Source organism: Chlamydotis macqueenii, chromosome 3, assembly GCF_036417535.1.
Source record: "Chlamydotis macqueenii isolate bChlMac1 chromosome 3, bChlMac1.mat, whole genome shotgun sequence".
In the NCBI taxonomy this organism is placed as follows: domain Eukaryota; kingdom Metazoa; phylum Chordata; class Aves; order Otidiformes; family Otididae; genus Chlamydotis; species Chlamydotis macqueenii.
In genome coordinates, this window is record NC_141558.1 from 86,165,412 (window position 1) to 86,192,800 (window position 27,389).

The window sequence follows — 27,389 nt, forward strand, 5'->3', positions numbered from 1 at the left end:
GGGTGTGTTTGCCAACCGGGCTGAAGGCGCAAGTCCGGGTTTCCCAGCCACCCAAAGATGCCGCCAACCAGAAGGATTGACAAAACAGGCACCGTTCCGTTTGTACGGTGCTCCCCGCCGGCCAGCGGCAGAGAGAGGGACGCGTCGCCACATCAACACGGAGGAGCCATGGTTTCATTCCACGCTTCAGCTCATTAACTCCACACCTGGCAGGGGAGGTCCTTCTCGTTAACGAACAGGCACCGCTGAACCCGACCACGCACCTCTGCAGCAACCATGGGGTATCCCCTGCCAAACAGCAGCCCAGTTCCAGGGCCGCCCCCCGGCCCGGGGCGGGGTGGAGCGAGGCACCGCCTTCCTGCCGCCGCCTCCTCCTCCTCTCCCGACATGGCGGCCCCAGCAGAGCTCAGCGGCCTGAGCGACGAGGCAGCCTACGGCGCCTGCTCGGAGCCGGATGCTAGCACGAAGGTGGGGTGGATTGGGGTGTCGAGGGTGCCCTGGGGCTGCAGCAGCAGCAGCGCCGGTGCCTCTCGCCAGCTTTTTGGGGGGCAGATGTGCAGTGGGTGGGAGGCGGCGTGGGGCCGGGGAGGGTCGGGGTGGCCAGGGGCTGCTCGGCAGGGAGCTGGAGCTGCTCAGGAGCTCGGCGTGCGCTGCCCCGCCCCGCCGTCTGTGGGGAGACCCTTCGGGCCGTCGGCCATCCCGGCTGGGTTTCACGTTCCGTGGCGAAGGACGGACCCGCGGGGCCGGTCGTGGTGGGCCCCCGGCCCGGCCCATCCCGTTCCGGGACGGCATCTGCGCTGCTGCACTGAGTCGGTCAGGCCGGGGCTGAGGAGCGCGGCTTCGGGGTGACTGGCTGCTCTGGGGGCTCTGCAAGCCAGTACATGCCAGGGTTGCAATAAAAATACCCCCAAACACTTTTATTAGGAGAATCTTGTTAATTGCATTTCAGTTGTTCTATATCCGTCTTTTTTTTTCTTTTTTTTAAAAAATATCTGTCAAGGATGTCCTACCGTTCACTTTTCATCCATGTAGCTATTGATAAGCCCTTGCTGTATAAGGTTACCCTGTGGCTTGAGGAAAATACCGTTACAGAATTGCATGCCAGTTTTACTGTCACAATACCATCAAGCTTGACAGGGCAATGAAATAATAGATATAATGAGTTCAGAAGTTTAGCTTTATTTAGATTGTGTCTGTAGCTAGCCCAACATAATATATTCCTGTGCCTAGCATGCTTGCATGCAAAGTGGTTCGCATGCAGTACAGCTCCATGAAAGAATAACAAAGACAAGAATCGTGCCCTTTTTTGATACCACTAATAATATGTATTGAATGATAGAAGTGATGGAATGGTTTATTTGTTTTAAACATTATGTTACAAAGGCATATTTATTTAACACAAATCTGTATGTCTAGAATCAGGACAAATGTTTTATTTATACTTAAGGTAGGACTCTATTTCTAAATCTGCTCATTTTAGATGCATTATTAACTGGCATCTTTGTTAATACACATGATTAAATTCTGCTTGATGCATGAATAATAAAACTTTTTTCCCCACAGGATTTTTTGTTCCAACAGACAATGTTAAGAGTGAAGGATCCTAAGAAGTCACTGGATTTTTATACAAGAGTTCTTGGAATGACGTGAGTAGAAGTTGTATGCCCAAATAAGTTCATTTTTTTCCTACTATTCCTCTGGAACGTTTTTGTTATTTGATGTAATTGTACTAATTGGTCTAACTACATAAATGATGCTGGCCTGTCAGCTGATGCCCAGTTGGACAGTCTGGCAGTCTCTGAGAACTCTCACAACACAGTTAATGCCTAAGTTGCAAATGAACTAGTATTGGCCTTGACTAGAATTTTCTTTTTTTTCTTAAATAGTTCATTAATTATTCTGTACATCTTGCTTACTTCCTCCTTGCTGAGCCCGTGGCTAACTAGTAACTTTTATGACAGTGCTTATAATCAGGAGTCGTTGCTATAAATCTTGAAATTAAGTTTTCTGCTAGTTCTCAGAGGTGGCTTATGACCACCTCTTGTCATAAGAGCGCAAAGCAATGGAAGCTGGAGACAAGGTCCAAACTCAGTCTTTTGGAGAAGGCTGTTGGGAGGCAGATGCCTTGCAGTAGCCTAACGTGTTTATGCTAAGGCTCTGTGCACATTCTTGGCATTTGAAATTAATTATTTAAAAACAAAATTCTTGCATATTTTTAAACATCTCAAAATTTTTCCAGACTAAAGTAAAATAAACTACTTCCACTTCAGTGAAGATGTGAGTGTGAGAAAATGAAAGTACCTAGTAAGCTGAAAAATTAATTATATTTGTTTTGCATGCCTACTTGTTCTGGTTAAATGTCCCGCATAAAAGTTATTTGAAGTACGCCACACCATCTTTAGAAATTAGGTGAAAATAGTGATGTATCAAATATTTCACAGGAAAGTGGGTAACTTCCTGCATCTAGCAAAGGGATAATTTTTATAAGCAGCTTTTTCTGAACTCAAGTATTTTTTAATTGATTAAATTGTCACATCTGAAACATTTTATCATTATACCTAGCTATTGAAATTGTAAAAATATTTATTCTAAAGGTGTGTTTGTTTTTTAATCCTGCTGTGTCCTTAAACTTTGTCTGGTGCCAGTGAGCTCCCCAGAAGGACTATGTTTCAAAGTAAATATTTTTATTCCTTGGGTGATATTTTAAAGTGGATAAACATAAAATCTTCCTGAAGAAATATGGAGAAGTAACAGGTGCAACCTCAAGACGTAAGCTTTTGTACTGGCTTTGCAATTCAGTTACTGACAGTTTGGCTTCTGAGCATCTGATTCTTCTAATTTTTTAAGTTTATAGTATGTTCCGGAATGTTTCTATTTGGTAGTTCAAAATGTAGCTACATTAAGATGTGGATTACAGTCAGAATGGCAGAAAGTCACAACAATAATTCTTCCATGAGGGAAATGTCTTGATTTATTTGCAAGCTACCTTTTTAAGTTACTGTTTCAAAATAATTGTTGTCATTTAGACTGCTTCAAAAATTTGACTTTCCTGCTATGAAGTTCTCACTCTATTTTCTGGCGTATGAAGATAAAAATGATATCCCGAAAGATAAAACTGAGAGAACAGCTTGGACCTTCTCTAGAAAAGCTACACTTGAACTGACACAGTAAGTATGAGTGTAGTGAGAGATGACATTTAGCTAACAGCGATTAAACAGAAGTGGATGAGTGTAAATCCTGTTGGATTGAGTAAAAAATGTAATCAATGTGGAAACATCTTCACTGTCTTATAGCCTTAAAATACAGCAGAGATATTGGATACCTGGCAAGCTTAATCTTGCTCTTCTCAGAGCTCTTTTGAACTGTTAGGTGAAGAGTGGTACATAAATATGAAATAATGCTTGCTGTATTTTGAGTATGCATGTCATTTGGGTAGGGAAGCCACAGAACTGGGGAAAACCCAATGTGGTTAGAACTTTCTTTGGATCCCCAGAGCTTCCTAATAATGGATAACTATTGCTTTTGGAATCTAATCAAAAGAGGTATTAAGTCAAAGCATACACTTCCTGTAAACTGGACAATTTAGTTAATGCTACTAATTGTAATTGTGCAGAAAGAATCTCCCAGTAACCCGCTGTCTGGCTTAGCTTCAGGACCTGCTACCCTCACTGTTTGTTTCCCAGTGATGGGTAGATAAGCTGACTCATGCAGCACAGCCTTCTCTCTAATCTGAATGAGACAGGGGTGTCTCTGACTTATTCAAATGTAGAACCGAATACTGGTGAAGGGCTGTGAACATGACTGGATTAGCCCCGAGACTGGTGACGGGGGAAGATCTTGATAGTTTAATAAATGCAGCCAACAGCTGAAGTTCACTGGTTTCTTAGGAGAAACAACCTACCCTCCTGAGGAAACTGAGCATTTAGGATTTGTTAATTTCAATGCTTTTCTTCACTATGTAATAATTACTTCTTACAGCAACTGGGGCACTGAAAATGATGAAAATCAGTCTTATCACAATGGCAATTCAGATCCTCGAGGATTTGGTAGGTCTTTAGTTTAAAAACTACTATTTGTAGTTTTTAAGCTTTATTTTATTGTGATTACATTTTTCCTCTGGTGTATTGGGGGAAAATGGAGGTTCCAAAAAAACATCTGTATGAATTCTGTGCAAAAGTTATTGGGTAAGTATACACGGTAGGCTTTATTCTTATGAGAACTAATAGAGAAAATATTTTAAACTTGTATGGATGAAAACACTTTTCTAGTAGCTTACTTTGAAGATAATATAGTAGCACTAGGAAAGAAGGCAACTTGCATCTCATCCTTTATCTCCCTTCCAGCATGAATGCTGTGAGAGATAGTGAAAATAGGTAAACAAATGTGTTTCAGAGTGATGAGCCACAGTTCCACTTTTTATAAAGAATCTAATCCTTTGGCAAGTAAACACATGCTAATAGTAACTACTGAGTGAAGAACAGTAATTGCTCTTGTGTATCAGATTATCATGGTGTTTAGACTGATTTACATTTGGATTTCTATTTTGTAATCCACTAGTTACCCACTTTAAACTAGAAGGGGAATTCTGTTCGTCTCTAGCACTGAGGATAGTATTTGTGTGGCTCAATTTGGTATTTTGAGTGCTCAAAAGGTCACTGGCTTGTGAAATAAGTTTCATACTCTATCTAGCCACTTGACATTTAAAGCTTCTGAATTGGTTTGTAAGCTCAGGCCTTGCATAGTGCTAGCATTAGTCTCTGCAAATACAACATTAATGATAAACTCCTTGTACTCCTTGAACTGAGCAAATGCAACAAAATCCTGTTATATGGACATGCTTCAAGACAGGAATTACAGATAAAACAGTTTGATTGAAAATCTTTTTTTTTTCCTAGACTAGATAATATTCTAATTTAAGTAGTATGAGATGTTTTAACTCTGAAGTTCCAATTTTAAAATACATTATCAAAAAGCCAAGTTTCTGAAGGATAATAATGTTAATATCCAAAATGCTCTTCTTTCTGGAAGCAGTGTTTTTCTTGGATACATCATATCTTATGTGAACTACAACATGTAAGTTTTTTGCACAAGATGAAATGCTGAGCAAACTTTTTCTTAGAACGCCCAGCAATACTAACAGTGTACTTCACTCTTTTTACCTTGTTGCACAGGACACATTGGAATTGCTGTCCCTGATGTCCATAAAGCTTGTAAGAGGTTTGAAGAACTAGGAGTGAAATTTGTGAAGAAACCAGATGATGGTAAATCTTGATCAGAAATACAAGTCAATTTTCGCCTTGTTTTGAGTATATTCTGTCTAGTAGATCTTGCTGGAAAGCTGGGTAATATGTTTTTAGTAGTTGTCGCTCCTTAGAAGGTGCGAGAACCAGTTACCCCTGCACCATCTTACACAGTGGGCAAAACTGGCAATAGATCCATCTTAGTAACAAGAGTTACCAAGCTGTTAAACAGTTATCTAGCTACGTGCCTTCTGTATGTAGTCTGACCTTCCCTAAAATTGACATGCTCTATTGATGTCATAGTTTACTATGTGCGCTACTGCCTAGAGTTATTACAGAATTTACTTTAACATGGATCGAATTCCCACATTACATATCTGTTTGCTGCTTGTCACATGAAAATCGGGTAACCTGGAAGACATAATTACTGCCAGCCATCAAAACTGAGTAATTCTTGAATTTACTGGCTATTTTTATTTAGCTGTTCTTATTTGATTGTTCTGTCAGCTTTGGTAGAAATAGTGTCATTAGTCCATATCATATTTGACTTGTATAACTTTTATTAAAAAATGCATAATGTATAGTTCTAATGTCTAGAGAGTACATAAACAGAGGATGTCTATGTCAAAATAGCCTAAAATGCAGAAATCAGTGGTGAGAAGTCTTGCGTTTTTCAACTGGATTCTCTTTCATGAAGAGACCTCATAAGAGTTTTAGGACTGATGTGTTCCAAAACGGACATCTGATACTCAACAGCTTGTACACATCTGTGATACTTCTTCATTCTGTCTGTAGAAATTAGACTGTTGCCTGTACTAATGATGGGTTTTTTTTAGTTTGAAAGTAACACTAGTACGTGAAGCTTCAGTTTACACATATTGATCTTCTAGATTCCTTGCTAGAGGAATAAGAGCAACTAATTGAGAAGAAACTTAAGTGATTTTCATATTATTCACTGTGTTCTCAGCTGAAGCAAATGTAAGAAGTGTGCCTGAAAATTTAACTTGAACACAGATGATGTGATTTAGGAATTGAACTTAGTATTTCTAGCATTTTAGAGTTTTGGGGCCCTTTTTAATTTTTTCAGCACCTGGTGAACCTTGAGAGAGTTGAAGTGAAAGCTCCTAACTTTGATTCTCTACCACTGCACAGCTCCAAGTTTGTAGGAGGGGAGGGAAGCTTAGGCTATAAATGGAAAAAATCACAGGAAAGGACTCCTGAGGCCGTCAAGGTGGGGAGGGGTAGGAGAGCAAAGGCTGTTTTTTAACGTTAAGAAATAAAATTGATGCAGGAAATGCCAAGGAGGAGAAAGAAGTTTTGAACTTCACATTCATTGTTTGTGGAACAAGCTGAGAGACCTAATGTTATTTTTTTTTTTTTTTTCCTACATTACTGATTCAAACATCTGTTCTCTCAGAAGTTTTTGTAACTGGAATATATTAGGTTGGTTCTGTTACAGTAAATAGCCTATTAGAGCAAGTATAATTAAAAGTGTGTGGTTCACACTTTCAGATAACATGTTAAGCTGTGCTATCTTGATCTACTGCTTAAGACAATTTATGGGGACCCTGTTTCAATGAGTAATATTTTTTCCAACAGTAAAATTTAAAACATTCCTGCCCTACATTTCGCTGTTTTATGAAGTGATGCAAATGTGTACAGTAAATCACATGGGGGAAGGGGAGGGGAACAAACAAAACCCAGTAATGTAAAGCTTCAGTGTGGAGGCAGGAATGATGGGAGATGGAACAGGGCAGAGGAACACAGAATTTTATACTGGCAACGCCAGTTCAAGAAAATATGTCAAAACATCCTGGAGCACAAAAATATTTTTATTAGTTTAGAATGAACACTTACAGGGGCACATGCAGAAAACTTATTTCAATCAACAAAAGATAGGATTTCAAAGTGACTTTAAATTACATTTTTGTTGAGAGTAAGGTTGAAAATTTAGCATACCAAGGTCTAATGCTGATTAAAAACTAATCTGGATGTTTTCAGAATTAGCCATCTAAATTTGAACTAATTCTCATGCAAAAGGGAAAAAAAGGAAAATGGTTGTCAAAGTAGGCATATTTGACCTCAAGAACTAGTCATGTAGTCTTAACTTTATCTTGGTTTTTTTTTTTTCTTTTTTCTAATAGGTAAAATGAAAGGACTTGCATTTGTTCAGGATCCTGATGGCTACTGGATTGAAATTTTGAATCCTAACCACATGGTGACTCTCACTTAGTTCTAATGAATTATATTATATAAGAGATGCACAGTTTTAGTCCCCTGGAGAAAATCTGTAACAGTGTTTGTGAAATTCTCACTTAATGAAGAGGAATCAGTCATGTTCAGAGTCTCCTCTGAAACTATCCCCTGGGACCTCAGTATACATGAATTCCTTTTTTCTTGTCCTTTGATGCCATGGCAATTTGCTTCCAATTAGTGGAAGCAAATCTTTTGGAAGAGTGCTTAAACAGACTTTCCTCTTGAACATGGATTATGTTAATATTTCACTAAACCCTATAAAAATATGTGACTGCATCTAAAAATATTCACTAAAATATTCACTGCATCTTACACTGTTTAGACTTAAACTAACAACAACAACAAAAAATCCTATGTTACTACTGCTGATAAGCTTCAACAAGGAGGAAAAAACTCCAAACTTCAGAATATTTTTTTTTTATGAAGTCAAAAGATCCTGAAGGCTTCATACCCTGTCTTGTATGCTAGAAAATAAAATGTCAGACTAACTTTGACTTGAGTAGTAGCATGTTTATGAAAGCCCTAATCTTACTTACATTATGCCAAGCAAAACTCTTTAAGGAGCAGCCTTAAACAGCCTTGCCTGGAACAAGAAACTGGAGGCAATAAATCAGTCCTACGGAAAGAATTCAGTCTTTCAATTTCTGCCTGCTGTTTGGCAGCTAAGATAAGAGCTAACGTGCAGTGATCCTTCTTGTCTCTTCCAACACTACAAAGAACTTGCTCATAATTTTTGTTTCAATGAAAGTCTGGGGCCGTATTTAACTTAAATGCTCTTTACCTTCTGCATTAGGAATTTAATGAAAACGAGTATCTGAAACAACAGTTTTCTACTAGTAGACATTTTGATCTGCCCTTAAAACGAGTGACAGTTACTGAAATGATACCTGTAAATAGCAGGACAACACGTAACACTTCCATATGTTACACTGATTATTTGATTTTACACGGTTTATCTGTTATTTACAGTGCAGAACTTGTCAGGTTTTGAAATCCTGGTGTTCCTTCCAACAAAGAAAAAACCCTCTGCACTCTCTTACTGTGGTTCAGGTAGCACTTAACTCCTCCTAAGTCTTCAGTTATCTGACTATTGAATAGTGTAATGGCATTGCAATTCTCTTCCAAATAAAGCATTGGTGAAAACTACAAAATAATTTTAAAACAGTATGACCTGTTGCTTTGCTAATTTTTTAATCCTAGGTAACTGAAAGGCTATTTGTTTTGCTTCATGGATTCCTTTTTGAGAAGAAATCTGGTGATAAAAGATGGAATATGAATTGGGAGTACAGTAGTGAAGAAAGTAACTGTGTGACTTGATTAGCAGGATGTTTTAGTAACTTAATGATAATGTGCAGAATTAATAATAACTGTCAATAACTCCCTGGCTTACGAGTTAAAACAGAAATGTAGAAAGTATTGCATTTGACTTCTACTATGCTAATGTAGATGTTAATGACTTAAGTGCTAAGTGTTACTGTCTGCTCTCCTCATCTGAAAAATCCTTAATTGTCTGCCTCATCTTAACAAGGTATTCATAGCATATATGAATTCGGTAATTTTACAGAACTCTGCATGAAAAATCATTCATACAACTTAATAAAAGATATTTTGTTTACCCTTGGAAATGAGTAAAATAGATTATATGCTTCATGTAAGCCTTAGGTGTTGGAATAAGGAATGTGAAAACTATTGCTCTGCTTAATATCCCCCACAGATGTCATAAAGTCATTGGAAGGCGGACATAGTATCTCAAAAGATAATCTTTTTTTCAGTTTTCTGTTTGTATATGAAGCAACTCTGATATTTTAAATTTTCATTTGTATGATATTTTCTGGCTGGTCTCTACAGTATCTACAGATACTGTGCTTTAGGTTGTGCCTTATCAGTGTCATTCATGTGCAACAGATGCTTTCCCTTCTTGAGTATTTGCCAAGTTGCCTTTTTTTTCTCCCTGAACACCGTTAGTTCATGGTTGCATTCTCCATTTCTGTCCTCCTGTACTTCCAGAACTAATACCTAGTCTGTTTCCTGTCTTATTCCTTGTGTTCCTCTATGTCAGGTCATTTCGATAGGGACAATATGGTTACTACTGTTTGTAGTGAGATCTCCTGAGTAAGTGAGCTGTCTTAACAGCTGTCATCATGTGATCTCATAGTTTTCGTCCTCCCAGATGTGGGGCTTTTGACATTGCACCCCCTGCCCCAGGCAGGCTAATTCAGCTTAATAAAATTGCAAAGAGTTTCTTGAATGCTGGGTTAGTTTTATGCCATGTTTATTACGCAGAAAGGAGGTGCCAGTTCAAGACTCCTTAGTTTCCTGAATGAGTAAATAAAGCTGTTCCTTTTAGCAGAAAGTGAGGTCAGCGCAGCTGACTCAAACCTCACCCTACACAATATTGCAGAATACCTTACAGCAGCAATTAAGAAAACTCTTAATTTGAAGACTGTTGTAGTGTGACTTTATGATATCTTCTGAAGTTAGTAGGATGAGAATAGTGCCAAGAAGCACGAGAGCTATAGCAGTTGATTGCAGCTTACGTAGGTTTTGATGGCTAAACTGTGTTTTTCATATAGATCCCTTCTGCTGCTGGTGTTCTGAAAGAGGAACTTAAGTAAAACTGAGCTTGGAGCACAAGTGCTAACTGCAGTTCCTTACCATTCAGAATCTCTCATTAGATTGTGTGAGTAGAAAATTATTTAAACTAATAGTAGCTTAAGTGAAGTTGTCTAAAACTAAGTTTCATTTCCATCAATACAGATATCTCATCTAAAGCTTTGTGACCAAGATGTTGGCAAGGAAAATCTCAAAAATTTTACAAGCATGAACTTTGTGGTTCATTTTTATCAACAGTGTTTCATTCAGACTTCTTTCAGTACATTTCAAAGTACAGGTGTGACTGGAAAAGCCATTGACCCAATTGTATGGAATGCAGTAATTAAATGTGGGATAGTTTGTAAATCAGATGAGTAAATCAAAGGGTGTGCTTAGGTAGTTCAGTGGATAACTACATGAGGAGGAGCAGGCTATCCCGAAGGTTCTCTGCTTATTACTCAAAAGTTAGTCAAGCGTGTTTGCTAATCTTTGAATGACCCTTGGGTTTTTTACCTGCTTGACAAAGTGTAGACAATGTGATAAATGATGAGGTAATAATGAGGGAACTATGAAAAAAACACTGGCATCTACAAATTAGTTACAGCAATATCATGAAGTGGGCAAGGTATGTTTTTTTGTTTTAAAAAAAAATTGCTGCTGCTTGCCATACTGAGAACTAGTTAAAACCAGTATTCTCAGTTATGAAAACCAGGAATAATCTACTAAAGAAAAACACTTAAGGATGTTTTTTTTAGCCTGCAGCAGATGTTAAAGAAGTGTAAAAACTTTATAAATTATGTTCTCACTGGTTACAGACAATGCTATTTTTACTTCTTCCAGGGTAACATGTCTTTTCTGCTAAATAAAGCATGGAATTAAATAGCATGTAGTGCTCTGCTACTTGGAGGGCCTAAATTTAGCTTCATGCAGTACAGCAGAAATTAATCTAATGGTCACACAGAGAGAAGCCCTCATTCTCCTTACAGGCAGGAAGGGGTTCTCATTACTCAGGGAAGCAGAACACAAAAACTGACCGGCGAGAGACTGCCCAGTGCACCCACCATTACGTTTAAAACATAGGAAAGTGTATTTCGGATGTAGCCGGGTAACAGCACATGAGAACGACGGGGAGTGCTAAACACCAGCTGCCGTTTCATAAGGGCTGGGCATTTAAACGTCCCTGTTGTCTGAACAAGTGCCCAGTTTCTGACAAACGCTGGCTTCTCCTGGCAGGCTGGCTGCTGCCCGCGGGCGGGATGCAGCCACCAAGGTCCCACCGAAAACACCGCCACGTTAACCCTCGTGTAGAGAGGCTTCGCCGGGGCTGCAGCGGCCGCCAGGCTCTCCCAACTCGCTGAGGGGGCCCGAGGCGCGGTGCCGGCGGGCGTCCCGGCCCCCAGCCGTCCCGGTCCCCCCAGCCGTCCCGGCCCCGCGGCTTTCCGGAGCGCGGGGAGGTGGAGCGCGAAGCGCTGCGGGCCCGCCCTGACCGCGCACCCCCCCCAGCGCTCTCTCCCCGGCCCGGCCCCGCCGGTGCCGCTCTGCGTCCGGTCGCCTGCCGCTCTGTGGCCGGAAAAGGAAACCAGGCACCGCCCGAACGAAACTACGGAGGCCGAAGCGAGCCCACGCCGCCACCGGGACCCGCTGCCGCGCCGTTCCCGAGGGTGCCCGCGTACGTCAGCACGCAGGAGGACGGCTGCTGTTGCTAAGTGACGTCAGCGCGCCGGTTGACGTAGCGACGGCGGCGGGGCAGGGGGTGGAGGCCTTGTCATCGGTGGGGCCGGTGAGTCCCGCGGGAGGGTTGCGCTCGGGTGCGGCGGCGGCCGCCGCGTCCCCGTCCCCCCGGCAGAGCGGGTTCCTGCCGGCCGGCCGACGGCTCCCCAGGAACCTGCCCGGCGTTGGGCTCCGGCCCCTCGGAGGGCGGCCGTGCTGCCGCCGGTGGCTCCCAGCGGGCGCGGCGGGTCGCACCCGGGCGCGGGCCGAGGAGGCGCGGTGCCGGCAGCGCGGGCCGCCGGCGGGCAGCAGCCGGGTTTGTCCGGCGACGGAGGGGTTTCACCTGGCGCGAGCCGAGGGAGGGAGCGGGACGGGCGGAGGGCGCCGGCGGACTCGGGAGGCGGTGGCCCTGGCTTCGCCGGGCGCGACCTTGGGCGGTCGCTGGCTCCCTGCCGCCCTCGCTTCCGCGGGTGCGATGCGCCCGCCTCACCCGCCAGCCCCCGCGCCCTGAAAAACCCTGTTCTGGCCTCTTTGTTTTGTTGGGGCCGGGTTTTTTTTGGCGTGTGTATATATATACACGCACACATTGGTTCAATATTTTGACGCTTTGATAGTACGCTATTTTCGCAGCTGCTTCTGGCGTCTTAGTGCTTAACTACTTTTGCAAGTTACGCGCTGCCGTGATTCATGGACATTACTTTTGACTTAGAAGAAGCTGCAATATTATCAGACTTTATAAAAAAAAACAACGTGATGTTAACTTGTCACTCATCTTGCTTGCCCGGCAATGCTCTTTGCTTGTGTTATTTGTGAAGCGCAGCATGCAGACCCCTCCCAAAGCCCTGTGCTGGGATCGCTTAATTTTTTATACATTTTAAAATTGAACTTGAGCCTACTTGTAATGCAGGTGTATTTAGCGTGTCTTCTGTCACAAATCTGTTAATCAGGTGCTTGAGGTATACTGTTCTGTTGGAGTCTGTTCACTCATATTTATCTAAAAAAAAAGAAGACAAGAATTTTCATAAATAGCTTTTGAATACATTTTGATAATACAAGACAATTTGATAATATACGTTACTTATAGGAACAAATATTTACATATTACAGGTTATTCTCTAATGCCAGGAGATAGTCTTTGTCAAATACCTGTTTGTAATTTGCTGGATTAAGGTATGGTTACTTTCCAGTTCAGGAGACTACCTGAAAATATTTTTTTCTTCCTTTTCCTACCTTACTCCCTTAAACATATACTTTAAAGAAGATTAGAGAGTCTCTTATGAGATAATTTGTAGATCAAGGTATCACCTGTTTAGCAAATTAAATACAGTTTATTTTTCCTGCTGTCAGTTATGATGGGAAGAATAACAATAGTTTATACTTGCTGAGAGAGGCTCATTATGTTAGTTATGTATTTAAACAAATAAAGCCTCTATGCTTCTCTGTTTCCTCAGCCTACAGTTTTGTTTTTCTGTTTGTGAAATTAACGTCTTGCACAGGAGAAAGATCTGCAACTGCCTGGAGTATTACAAAAACCAAATCAACCAAAAAAAAAACCAAACACACCCCGCCCCTCCAAAAAAAAAAACCAAAAAACCAAACCCCAAAGCCTTTAGCTAGGCAAGAACACTTAGAGAACTTTGGATGTGTCGGGAATAAAAAGTGTTTGATAGAGTTTGTATAGACCTGGTTTAATTAGGACACTCGTGGGAAAATTATGTTCTTGGGGACATTAATGCTGTAGCAAGACTGTCAGGATGAAATTTTTGAGGCTTATAATGAACAAATGAATAGCAGTATATTACCATCTCTTTTGATGATTAGAAAAATTAGTGGTCAAAATTAAATGAGGATGGCTTAAAAAACAGAAATTCTAATGCTGTGTTCTAATGTTACTAGAAGTTCTTCATAGAATGGAGGGATTTTGTAAGAATTTATTTCCATAAAAATTTTAACTGACAAATATACATCTCGCTCACTTTTGCCATAGGCTACATGCCCCCAGTTTCTGATGGTATGTATTTTCTGCATTGTTTCAGGAAATGGTACTGTTGTTGCTGTGCAGCTGGATGTTGCTGAATAGTGTTTCTATGAGCTTGCTGTTCAATCTGTCTGTTGTTCAGAATGGCGAAGAACCCTAATTTTCAGGAAGTTGGTCATCTGCCTACAGGCTACATCCACTGTAGGTCTTCAGATAGCTTTACTGGTGAGTGGACCAATGTATTTTGTTGAGATCTTAACTTAAGAGTTTAGTTGTATGCCATGTAACTAGGTTGTATCGAGTGCATTAATACCTATTTTATATATGTGTTAATAAATAATCTGCCCTTAATGTATTGTTCTCTGTACCTAGCTAAACTTATTACTGCTCTTCTCTCAGAGGAATACATCTCTGAGCAGAACATAAAACATTAGCACTACAGCATCTAAGTAATGGGAATGTTTTTTTCAGATGAGCAGTGCATAACTTCCCATATGCTTTCAGTCAAAACATTTTTGGTACTAAATTGTTTATAATGCTGTCATTGAATGATGTGTTTATTTACCATTAACCAGAGTTAACATCTGCTTTTCTTTCAGTCCTTTCACAACAGAAGGATTGGAGATGAGACTTAGAAGTTCTGTGAATTTCACTTCCTTGATCTTTCATATTCTACAGCTATAAATTCTGTGTTGATTATGTTATTATTATTGGATACTAAGTATCAGAACATTTTTTTTTTCCCTTTCTGTTACAATTTTCACTCACACTCAACTGTATTGTTGTTACTTAGAAGTACAAAGGAGTTTCTGTAGTGAGGGTTCTGACACAATCAAAGTATTTACTTGGGTTAAACTCTATATATGTTGAAATATTTACTAAAAATTCCTGTTTCCTGAGATGTTAGCTTATTGCACCAGAACTTACGAGAACAAAATATTTTAGTATTAAAATGCATGTGTATATCCATTAGAAAACCAAACCATATGATTTGAAACATTGATGTTTGTACAGTAGCCTTACTGTCACACCTGCCGTATTCTATGAGTCTGTGGTAATAGAAATCGTAACTAAAGTAATATTTTGCTGAAATTTATTTAAAGTATAGGAAAGAATTAAAAAACTGACATACTACTGAAATACCTTCCATTCAACTGAGAACCAATTCCTATTTCTAGATAAAATAGCAGTGTAAGAGAGTTATAGTTAAGAAAACTCCCTTTGTGTGTTTCTGGCAAAATCTGTATTGTCTTGCTAGGTACAAGCTAGAGGAATTAAGTGTTTCAAGGGTATTAAATTATTTGCTCGGTGTTTATAATCCTTATTTCATTTATTTTTTTAGTTCTAGTAATAGTCTGTTTACTTGCATTTATTTCTGAAGTTACAATAGAATTATCAGTTATGTAAACATTTGTCACTCATGTTGTGTAAAAAAAAAAAAAAAAATTCCAAATTATTCATGAACAATTTCTTAAATTCCTTTTTCTGTGCCTGGTATAAAAACAAACCTTCCATGTTTCCTTGAAATACCACTGCTTTTGAGAGGACTCTTTAGTGGTAGCCAAAATGAGGAGGGGAAAGTGAGTACTGGTCTTTATTGCAGCTCTGCTTTGAGAGTTGTTTAGTAAAGATGTCATTGGGGTTTTTCCTGTTGCTGCTGCATTTCCTAGATTGTATTTTTGTATGCTGTAACCTGTTACAGATTACTTACTAAAAAGAAATATAGCAAGCTGAAAACTGTAGGGTTTTTGTTGTTGTTTTTCTAGCCATGACACACATTGTGTAATATGGCATATTGCCTTATCTAATAAATACTAGGCCATGTTTTTCACGTGCTCACTGTTGAAGATGGCCACCAATAAGCATGTGTTCTGGTGGGATCTTGGACAGAAGTGATTTGTGGGCCTTCTGACTTAACTGGTGCCTTTTGAGATTGTTGAAGTTTTAATGGTGCCTCAGACTCACTGAGAAGACTGGTTTACTTTGTTTAGTTCTATGGCATGAACAAAGCTGCAGCAGCTGACTCCTGAAGCAGTTCATTAGTTCTGAATACCTCCTGGAAGCAGGTTATGGTGCTGACAAGAGATTGGTAAATGGTGTGGCCTTTTTTTCTGAAGTTTGTTAAGTGTTCTTTAATCACCAGGAAGGGTTTTGCCAAGCCTCCAGCAGCATCTATCTTTTTTATCATAAATAATACTTTGAGTTGCAACTAGAAAAATACGTGTTTAGCTGTCCAGGGAAGTTGTGTGCTCATAGCAGCTTGCCACAATTAAAGCGGTATATATTGCTTTTTACTTCCTCGAACAAGAAATGTGCAGATGACTTCAAGGGTTAACTGAATTCATACCATTCATTAATCCAGTCTGGGAAGATCTGAAGTCGTGTTATTTGGTTCTATATTTTTGAAGGTGAGACTCTCATTGCGCTGCTTTTTGTGTAAAATCCACAATACAGACAAAGCTTGCATTGGAAATGCATAGTTGTAGACTTTGAGTGCTTCTTCAATGTACTAGTGTTACCCACAGAAAGCATGTAAGGTATGTACGTAGTTTTCATAAAATTACCAGTTTCCAACACTTTGTGTAATTCAAGCATTTGAAAAGCTCCTCAGCTAGAGGCTCATAGCCATCGTTTTGAGTCCTGTATTTCCCGTGACCAGCATGTTCTTGTTTGAAACTGGCAATTTAAAATAGTACATTGTACCAGCAATTTGCAGAATATTAAATATTGAATCAAGTTAGTCTTAGAAATCCCTGTGTGTAAGCTCCAAATTTCTACTTTCATTGCTTGCAGTAGTTTGGGATCTTGAAGTTTGTAAGGACTGGCATCACCAGCTTATTAGCAAGTGTCCACAGTTCAGGTTTTGCCCTGTTCTATACATTGATTCTTGTTCCAGAGAGAGGTTTATGTACCCTTGAGACGCAAGTGTGCTTCTGACTTTATTTACTTATTTAACCTGAAATGGAAACAATTTTCTCTTGAACTTTTCACCCTGTTGGTAAGTGGCAACACCCACAGTTTCTGGAAGTGAAGTTAATGTGTAGCTGATGGCATTCCCTTATCTTTGCCACTTTTATAGTCTCTTAAGTTTTGTTAAGATAGTACCTGTTCTTATTTTTTTAGAGACAAGAGTGGATGAAGGAAACAAAGAAGCAGAATGTAGAAAAAAGTAAATTAAAAATAGGTTTTAAAACCAATATGTTTCTGTACTTGTACGTGTATGAAGTATCATAAATGAACTTCCCTAATTAGTCAGAATTGGAACTAGCAGAAGAGAGCTAGTTGCTTGATAATGTGCATGTAACTCACACATAACTTGGTTGCCTGGCTATTGTGACTGAAAATCAACAACAGCAATTATAGTTTTGTAAGGTGCAGAAGTTTTGAAGGAGTATTGAGACTTGCGATTTGAAACTGAGTAACAAATACATCCCTTTGTTTGCTCCTTTGGTGTAATAAAAGGTTTTATATTTTGAGGACATTTCAATTTTACTGTTGTCTATAAACTGAGATAATTATGTTGTGGTAAATATTATTGCTACTATAAATAGATGCAACTGGACTGATGTCAGTTAAGTTAATCTTGCTTGTTACAAAGTAAATGTTACTGGAAGTGTATGTTGCGTAAATCTGTTTAGTGCAGAGTTGTCTTAGCTAATTGTAAATTAACCAGTGCAAATGGAAGAAACAGTCTGTTATTATGAAAAACCACGTAAATTAATTTACTGTCATGTCAGGATAGAAGAACGACTGTACAGTATTCTGTGTTCCCATGGTTAGGCTGCCTCCAGTATCTCGGCCAGTATTGCTGGTTCCACACTGTAACGGCTACGCAGGCACGCAGCTTCTAATTCAAGTAGTAGAGGCAGCTTGAGGAAAGCTATTTTTTTTTTTTTTGTTCACATTTGTGCTGTGATCTATATTATCAATTTAGTATGCTGTATTTTTCTCAAACCTTGTTTTCTGTTTCTGTCACTTTTTCTAGTTCTTTGGGACTGTGTTTCTACAGTGTCTTGATTTTGGGTTAAGTGTTTCCAGATGTTACAGGAGGGCAAATAATGCTTAACCTAGTGTGCATGTGTTTTCTTTTCTCTATTGGGGTAGAAATGACTGAAAACAGATGGATATTTTCTCGTATTTTTAAAATATAGCTTAAAATGCATTTATATCATAAATATTTCAGTTAAAAGATTTATGTGTTAGCAGTGTGCAGAGTATGACTTAATAATTTTCCTGCTTCTTTTGGTACACTATGTTTCTTCAGCAGTGAGTATGTGCCCATTTTGAAAAGTGGCTGGTCTTTGAAGCATAGAAAGTGTCTCTGAAAATATGGATGGTTATTATCTGAAACAACCAACCTTTTTTTATTTAAAAATAAACTGAAATATAACGATAGAAGGTGATTTAAGACTTAAATTCTCCTGTGGATGCTTCTGCCACTGAGATTACAGAAAGCCTCTGTTGCTGAAATAAAGCAAAACCACAAAACTAAAACCTCTTGTGAGTTAAGAAGTAACAAAAGAATTCCATAGGAGATATGACTAATGCATTTATCTGAATTGTACATTAGTGGACAGTCTTCGACTGTTATGACTGAGAGCTGTTAGGGGGTTTATTTTCTTGCATATATGAGGGAACAAGAAGGCATCAAGAAAATTGAGTGTAAAGGGTAAGAAAATTGAATTGTATGTTGTAAAACTTTACTGTTTAACAGACTTTGTCTGTTATTTCTTAGAAGTAATCTGAATTGTTTATTTTCTCCCAGTTCTGGGAAGTTGATTGGAATTCTGCAAAAACACTAATGTTTTCACTTGTCACTGATTTTAGTATAGACTTGGGAGTTAAGATTATGCTTAATTGTTCATATTATTTATTTCTTTATAATTTAAGTGCATTTTAATTCAGGTAAAACTGCTTTCTAATGATAATTTTCATTAATTTTTAAAAATTTTTAATTCCTTTTTTTTGGAAGCTTTTTTGTAGAAGCTTTTTCATTTTAAGTTGAAAGGACTGACAGAACAGCAAGGTGGCGGAATTCTCTGAAGTGTTTTCTGTCAGCTAGAATTGTTAATACAAGCTGCATCAAAGACTCTTGTAAATGAGCTTTAATAGAAAACCCATTTGTTTAATTTTTCTTGTAATATATGGTAATTACCCTAGTTAATTTTTATTTTCATAATTGCAGCTTGATCTTTGCCATTTTTAATATTTGTGTCCTTTATAATACTGGTTGCTTTATTTTTCCATTTAGGCTACCAATATCACCATCCCTCCAAGATGAGTAACAGCCATCCGCTTCGTCCTTACACAGCTGTGGGTGAGATTGACCACGTTCACATTCTGTCAGAGCATATTGGTGCTCTAATGAATGGGGAAGAATATAGTGACGTTACTTTTATTGTAGAAAAGAAACGTTTTCCGGCACACAGAGTGATCCTGGCTGCTAGATGCCATTATTTCAGGTGAAGTATAGCTTTTCATCAGACTTGCAGGAAATTTTCATGCAGATAAGATAAACATTGTTTCTCTGTGAACTTTTCAGGGTGTAATCATCTGTCCATTGAGTGTGACCTTTTCTGTGTGAATGTTTCCCAGCACATCAAATCATTGTGTCCAAATATAAAAAGATAAATACCGTGTCATGATGTTATTCTTTTGACCTTCATTAAATTGGATTTTGAAGGTAGTTTCACAAATTCATGAGAAAGATAACTTCAGAACAGAAAAGTTGTGCTGTAAGATTGTTTTAATTTCTCAGAGTATGGATGGTGTGCATCTATGGAATACACTTGATTAGAAAGTTTAGTCTTGACATGTTGTAATTGAGTATTGAAAGACATCTGGCTGATACAGGATAGAATATATATTTTAAAACTTTGAATAATAATAATAATCCATCTTTTTCAAGAGCTGGGCATTTTTCACTGTAAATATAATTAATAGAACTTCCTCATAATCCTTCTCCAGTTAATTTTGTCAGAGGAATAAGCTAATAACTAAACTAAAGTGTGAATGCAAATTGTGTTCAAACAGTCTGTCATATTAAAAAATAATTATGAGTACTTGGATTTTTCTCAAGATTCAGGATTTCACCAGAGTTGCTGTGTGTTGGGTTTAGAGTAAGGAACAAAGGATCAAGAATGCCGAAATTTGCTAATCTGTCACTGCTGTTATAATGGTGAATGATTGGTTTCACTTCCTTTCTGAAATTTTTATTTTTTTTTTCCTCACTGATAGTTCTGTATTAAAAAAAAAAGAAATAGATGAGAATCTTATTTCTGTTCCGCAAGCTGTTATTCAAAGTGGAGATGGAGCAGCGGTTGTTTAGGATAAAAACATCATGCATTAGAATATTATTCTTGAGTAGAGCTGCACTTTAAATGCCAAATATAAGGGCTTTTCTTTTGTAAATGTCCCCTTTGTATTCCCCTTGCTGTACATAGTCATTTATTCCTTTCTCTTTCTACTTTTTTTGCCTAGTTTTTATCAGGATATAAATTTCTCAAATTTTATCTTCCTTATAGAGCATTGTTGTATGGCGGAATGAGAGAATCTCAGCCTGAAGCAGAAATTCCTCTTCAGGACACCACTGCAGAAGCATTTACCATGCTATTGAAATATATTTACACTGGTCGTGCTACGCTACGAGATGAGAAAGAGGAGGTTCTCCTAGACTTCCTAAGCTTAGCACATAAATATGGGTTCCCAGAACTGGAAGATTCTACATCTGAGTATCTTTGCACAATACTTAATATTCAGAATGTCTGTATGACATTTGATGTTGCCAGTCTTTATTCGCTTCCCAAATTAACTTGTATGTGCTGTATGTTCATGGATAGAAATGCCCAAGAGGTACTCTCCAGCGAAGGCTTCCTGTCACTTTCTAAGGTATATCTTTTGTTTACACTTTTTTTCCCCAGGAATGTTAATCTTAATCTGTATACAACTTCATTACAAAATAGCACTATTTGTGCCCCAATACTATAAAATACTATTTGGGCACCAAATACAAGTTTATATGTTAGTTAACAGGTTTAATTTTCTAAAATTCACTAAATTCACTAGTTTCACTAGTGAAAATGTGACAGTTGGAAATGTTCAAGCCAAGCTGAACTGAAACTCCTGGTGATCTGTTCTGAATTTTTAGGTATTTAATTTTGACAAACCGGTATAGCTAAACATAGTAAATCTGATGGAGTATTCTAAAAGGTGGGAGCAGGAAATCTAATCTTAATTTATCTTTTTCCATCTGTTAATGAAATAATATACTTTGGCTTCTGTGTGCTGCTCAGGGGATAATAACGTAAAGATTTTAAGACAGTAGAAAATACTCCATATTATTAATTTCCTGGTATAGACTTCTTCAGTGATGGGTGATTTTCTGTTATGTAAGCTAAAGCATTCTGGAGATTGCTGTAACTTACATTGCTGATTGTCATCATGTTCTGAAACTGCATAATATGGTGGTGTTGTAGGATGGTTTGGGTTTTTGTGTGTTGGTTTTGTTGTTGTTGTTAGATGTGGATAAATATTTGTGCCTGAGTCAGAGACCCAGGCTGTGATGGGTCTATTTCTTGAGTAAATACAAGACACTCTGTCCTGCTGACTAACTTACTAGTTGTGTAGGGAAAAAAACCATTTTTCTCTCTGATGTACTCTGTCATGCACAGTTTGTTAGATTGGACATTTAAGAGCATATTTTCGGTAAAGAAGTTGGCAAACGTCGTTCATCAGGTAGCACATACTTTATGACATCTTTGGCGTAGCCAATCTTGGTATATACGAGATTTATCCTTTTCTTAGGCAAATGCCTAATTATTCTGCTAGCTAAGTGAAAATCGAAAAACTGTTCAATTGTTTTTGTTGTCATTTTGCAGTCAGTAGTTTTTCTGTATGAATAAGAGCCACTGAGATTTTTGTCTGCTGATTCTAAGTTGGTAGAGAGGAGGGGTCGAGGGGGAAATCACAAGTAGTTAGAAATGGTTTAAAAAGGTAATTCCAAGCCACACTTGATTTTTCTCATCAGTGTTCTTATACTAGCCTAAGTTTAAAGGAATGTTTTGAACTATGCTACCAAAACCCCAAATCACTTCTTATATTCCAAACTAAGTTTGAAGTAGTAACTGGAATTAAATTGGTTTGAGTAGTTCCCTGCATTTCAATTGTGACTTATTTCTCCTAGTGGGTTTGTAATATTACCTATTATTTACATAATGGATACTGTAATTCTTGCATAAGTAACTAAAACAAGCTACAGTTTCAGGTACTCACTCCTTTGGAGATTCTTTCAACTGCAAGTTGAAATACCTGTTAATTTTTGCCTTATTTTGATTTCCTTTTTTTTTTCCCTTCCCTTTTTCCCTTTCTCTTTATTTGAGTTGTTTTGTTTTTTTCCTTTTCCAGCCTGCTCTTCTGAGTATTGTACTGAGGGACTCATTTGCAGCTCCTGAGAAGGACATTTTTCAAGCTTTGATGAATTGGTGTAAACATAACCCCAAGGAAAACCATGCTGAAATCATGCAAGCAGTACGTTTGCCCCTAATGAGTCTAACAGAACTACTGAATGTTGTAAGGCCTTCTGGATTGTTGTCACCTGATGCCATCCTAGATGCCATTAAGATTCGTTCCGAGAGTCGGGACATGGACCTCAACTACCGGGGCATGTTAAGTAAGCATCAGGTTTTTTGGTTTGTTTTTTTTTTTTTTTCCTCCTCATTTAGTGACTGTAGTTGTCTGGAGGAGATGGCTAATTTGTGCTTTGAGTTTTTATCTATTATTATGTGTTTTAAAAGCCTTACAAAATTAAATACCTTGTTAGGTACTGTTCTTGCCATTTCTATTCCTCAAATAATAATAGTCAACATATTTTTTTGCTTTGTATCTCAGATACTGCTCAAACGTGAATGTTGTAATGAGAGTGTATTTTCCTAGAGGGAGTGCTATTTCAATACAAAAACTTTTGCAAAAACATTAAAAATAAAAATGCGTTGGCTGTGGGATATATGATATTCAATTGATTTCATGTTGACAGTGACTTGTTCTCGACTTCATTAAGTTTTTTGTCTTTTCTCCAGTACTTTTAATTTTTCTGTTACTCTTTACATGCTTGCCCAAATAGTATGAACAAGTCTTCCAAAATTGTATTAATGGAAGCCTAAAAAGTATGAGAACCCTTTTGTTTGAGTTTTGTCTGTGCTCTCTGTTAATTCAAAAAGAATAACAGAGCCTTAGATATTATTTGTTTGCTGTCTAATGTATGATTTATAGAGTATTTGCCTCACAGCAAAGAATTAAGTTAAATGTTCTTTGAGAGCCTGCACTATAGTCTGTTAGTCATGCATGATGGGCCCTGAAAATCATAACTGCTTTCTCAACTGCGTCTCTCCTTTGTTCTCTCTAAGAAGTTAGTTATTCATGTTTAAACATAAGAGTTTAGTATTAGGATATTGTACAAGTATGTCATGCAAGACGTTCTGTTAACAGGGCTGTAGATAAATTTGAAAAAGTTAAATGTGTGTTTTCTAACTTCTTTCCTGCATATTTATATCTTAATAATAATATGCTCATAATCTCAAAATTTCTAGCTTTGTCAAAATCACAGCTTTTTAGAGAATTTAATTTCTGTGTTGTTTTAGTACTAGTTCATGCTCTTAGGACTTTTTGTGTTGTGGAAACATTGATGACCACTTGCAATTTCATAACTGTGCATTTGATGTTTTTATGTAGTAGTACTACAATATAGTTAAAATTTTACCACTTCAAATTCAGTTCTTCAACAGGATGTTTAGTTTAACATCTAAAATTCATACTTCTGTTGCCAACCTACCCAAAGAGTTCAGGGGCAGCTTTTCATCATTTAGCTTTCAGATCGTGTTTTCTAGGGCCTCTTCTCAAACAAGACTGTTAAAGATGTCTTTTTAACAGGATGATTCATCAATGTACTGTTTTGAAGTTGGAGTTAGGGATCATTATCTCCAGTTATTTTGATGGAAGATCAGTTCCTAGGAAGTGACAGGTTTATTACTGTGAAATGGTGGCATAAAAAACTTGCTTTACCATGTTGCTTAAAAGCTGAAGTAGCCAAAAGTTTACCATTTCAATCAGGTTTGTTTAGCTTTGCAGAGTACTGGAAGCTTGTAGAGCTGTCAAAATAGCTTGTATAGCTACACCACTGTATATACCACTCTGCAAATTCATGGTGCCTTCACATCTTGAACATTTTATGTGATATTTCGTTTCCTCCCACTTCAGAAAAAAAACAAACCAATAAACAAACCCAAAACTCAATTGAAACTAGAACAAAAAAATATTGGAAAGAAAGGGCAAAAATATTATTAGAGGTATGGCAGGAGGTTGATCATAAGGAAAGACTAAATAGACCAAAACTTTAAAACCAGGAGGAAAGTGGTGATTGAATGAGGAAGGTACAACAGAGTTATGTAAAATCATGAAGGATTCTGAGAATATAAATGTTACATAGTAGTAAATTATCATTAGTTGTTATTAGCATAAAAGACATCAAATGCAAGAAGCAAAATGTTAAATTGCCTCTCTTGTGGTACTTTTTTTTTTTTTTTTTTTTTTTTTTTTTTTCTTTTCCCCTTTAGCATATGTTTGTGGCCAAGAAGGGATACTGGCGATATCTTTGTTCTGATCTAATGCAGTTGATGTTCAGAACATCTAATTTGCAGTATGATAGCGTAAATATTAATCAATTATTTCATTTTCTTAGTACCAGGCGAAAATATTGCAACAATGAAGTATGGAGCGCAGGTTGTGAAAGGGGAGCTGAAGTCTGCTTTATTAGATGGGGACACTCAGAACTATGATTTGGATCACGGCTTCTCTCGACACCCGATCGATGATGACTGCCGTTCTGGAATTGAAATTAAACTAGGCCAACCGTCAATAATCAACCACATACGAATACTTCTGTGGGACAGAGATAGTCGGTAGGTGCCAAGTTGACGTAAAAAGGGAAGTTAATGCATTTTGTACTAGTGATAATGTATCATTGCAAAATTTTCATTAAATGTTTTACAAAAACAGCATGATACAGTATTGGAGATGACAATGACAAGTTTTATTTGAAAACACTCTGTTTTTAAATGCAGTTTTGGTTACTTACACACCAGACCATATTTTGTAATACTAAACTACCTCATAGTATTTCAATGTATTTACTGTGTCTTCATTGAATAGTTTATATTACTAATGAAAGTTTACGTAATTTTAATTGTTTTCTATTTGCCACTTAATTTTCAACTGCTTTTATTTTTGTTTGAAAAACAATATTCTAGTTCTTCTGCAGAAATCTTATTTTTTATGTATTTACGTTCCAAACGTTGAAGGAATGTTTTGTTCAGATTTTCTTGCTATATCAAAGTTATTAAGAAATAACATAAGTTGACAATAATTCACAGATAGTAAAATTTACTTAGAATGTGAGTTACTGACTGACTACAGTAGTTAATGGAAGTCGCTTTATGGTGAGACTGGTGAAGTATGAACTATCATGGATGCCCTAGCCAAATTATGCTCAGCTAGTTTAGATGATTATGGAATGTGTGAAAGATCAAATTATGCATATTTGAATACCTGAGTGAGTACTTAAGTAGGAAAATTGCAAGGTTGTTTCTGTCTGACAAATTGGATGTGTTAATTTTACAACTTGCCACGACAAAGATTTTACAATTTAGTAGACAGCTCATGCAGAGATTCATAAGCAATTTTCTATTAAAAACAATAAAACAAACTGCTTATACTTTTAACGCATTATTACTGTTCTGATAAAAGATTAATTTTATACTACTTCTAGACTAACAGTTTAGAATTGCAGAAGAGTTGCATTTTGCTTTCTTAACTAAATTAAATTATTTTTAAAATACGAATTACAGTTGTTAATAATTGAAAACAAACTGCCTGAAGTTTTAGCTGTTTAATTGTTTCAAGTAAATTCTCCTGATTCAGTTCAACTGAGATTTGTGCTTCTCCTCTATTCCTTTTGGAAAGATTGAAAAATAAAACTTTGAAGATGCAAGGAACTACTTCATGGAATATTAAACTACTTGTCTCAGAAGATCAACCAAATTTATAAACCAATTATCAACCAATTTTATAAAATTTTTGAAAGTATTAGAGATATATTAATAATAAGGAGTTCTCTAGCAGTTTTTAGAGAGCTTTTAACTGGTAAAATGCCCCTCGTCTGAAAGGCACAAATCAACAGCTGCTGAAACTCAGGGAAAAACCCCTTTTCCTTGGGACAGATTATTAAAAAATTATCTGTAGCTTAGTGTCCTGGATCCTTCCCGTAAAATTTGTAGAACAAACCATTGTTGCTGGCCAAATATCAGACAAGATGGACCTCTACTGTAGACTTTTTGTCTTCATAAAATACTGAGGGTACAGTGGCTTAGGATCTATTTTCTGTGCCATCTTGACATGTTGGCTTTCTGTGGAAAGTTTGCTGTTGGACTTTCTTTCGCGTCCTATCAAATGTGCTACTTGAATTGTCAAGTTTTTTTTCTCCCCAGTAGCTCAACTGTCTAAGATAAATGGAAAAGGAAGCATTTGGATTACTTTGTGTAGTTGTGGCCTCCTCAGTATAAGATACTGACATACTGGAGTGAGTTCAGTAGGACACCAATATAACGAGGGCTTGAGCACACGATGCACAATTTGATACTGAGAGAACTTGCTGTTTTAAGAGAAGAAGGCTTAGAAGGAGGAACTTATTGCTATCTTCACTTGTTTTGTTGAAAGAGTTTAGAGAATACAGGGCCAGACTCCTCTTACAGCTGTAGGCTGAGAGGGCAAAGAGTAGTGGACACAAGCAACAAGATAAATTCCTATTAAATGTTCGGAAAATAATTCATAATGGAGTAGTTGAACTTGGGAAGAGTTTACCCAGAGAGGTTATGGATATCAACCCTTGTAGGTATGCAGAACTTTACTAGCCAAGACCTCAAGGAACTTGCTCTATGATTGTCTTTACTTTTTCTAGAGATCCTTTCCAACCTATATACTGTTTTAGTCTAAGAGTTACCAACCACTTATATGCATCTTTTTCATGGGATACATGAATAGTGTCTCCAAAAGAGATGTTTTAGCAACTGTACAAGTGACTGGTGGCTTCTTGTTGAACGTCTCTTTAAACTACTCATTCATCTTAACTGTCTCTGTGAAGCTCTGATCTGTTGGATATCTTTGTAGAGATAATGTACATTCTTAACAGAACCAGTTACAAATTAACTGGTGTGTTTTGCACTTCTAGTTTAGAGGTGTAATTAACAGATTAATCTTAGATACAAAAGTGCTGAAGAGACTAGCTGTCCAAATTACCTCTGCAAAAAAAGATGCTATCCTTAAGAAAAATTAAAGGCATGGTGTTGTGTATGATAACAGAACTGTAGTTTTGAGATAACTTCTATTTGCTTGGTACTTTCAGAAACAAAAAAAAATAGTGTGTTGTATATTCGTTACAAATTTACGTTAGTCTAGCGATGGTGATGTTAGAATCCCTAAATTCTCATCACAGAGAGGACAGACAGTAATGTTTGGATTTGAACTGATTAATCTCTTAAGATGCTGGAGCCTAGTTCAGTCAAATA

The 27,389-nt window shown here is 37.7% G+C and overlaps 2 protein-coding genes across 3 annotated transcripts in view; both read left to right on the top strand.

Annotated features, from left to right (window-relative positions):
* The first annotated feature begins 366 nt into the window (after positions 1 to 366).
* On the top strand, positions 367 to 9,121 carry GLO1 (glyoxalase I). Its single transcript, XM_086745514.1, has 6 exons — positions 367 to 468; positions 1,564 to 1,646; positions 3,027 to 3,167; positions 3,979 to 4,046; positions 5,172 to 5,261; positions 7,385 to 9,121. Exons 1-6 carry the CDS (start codon positions 388 to 390, stop codon positions 7,471 to 7,473), a joined length of 552 nt encoding a protein of 183 aa, XP_086601640.1. The 5' UTR covers positions 367 to 387; the 3' UTR covers positions 7,474 to 9,121.
* A 2,562-nt stretch (positions 9,122 to 11,683) lies between these two features.
* The window catches only part of BTBD9 (BTB domain containing 9), a 126,043-nt gene continuing 110,337 nt past the window's right edge, over positions 11,684 to 27,389 (top strand). The window contains exons 1-6 of one of the 2 annotated variants that reach the window (XM_086745919.1): positions 11,684 to 11,868; positions 13,835 to 14,001; positions 19,028 to 19,238; positions 20,301 to 20,664; positions 22,180 to 22,444; positions 24,509 to 24,728. In XM_086745919.1, coding sequence (XP_086602045.1) covers positions 13,920 to 14,001; positions 19,028 to 19,238; positions 20,301 to 20,664; positions 22,180 to 22,444; positions 24,509 to 24,728 — 1,142 coding nt within the window. In that variant the 5' untranslated portion in view covers positions 11,684 to 11,868; positions 13,835 to 13,919. Of the gene's footprint in view, positions 11,869 to 12,725; positions 12,746 to 13,834; positions 14,002 to 19,027; positions 19,239 to 20,300; positions 20,665 to 22,179; positions 22,445 to 24,508; positions 24,729 to 27,389 lie in introns of those variants that run through there. The other variant, XM_086745920.1, reaches the window with a different exon arrangement.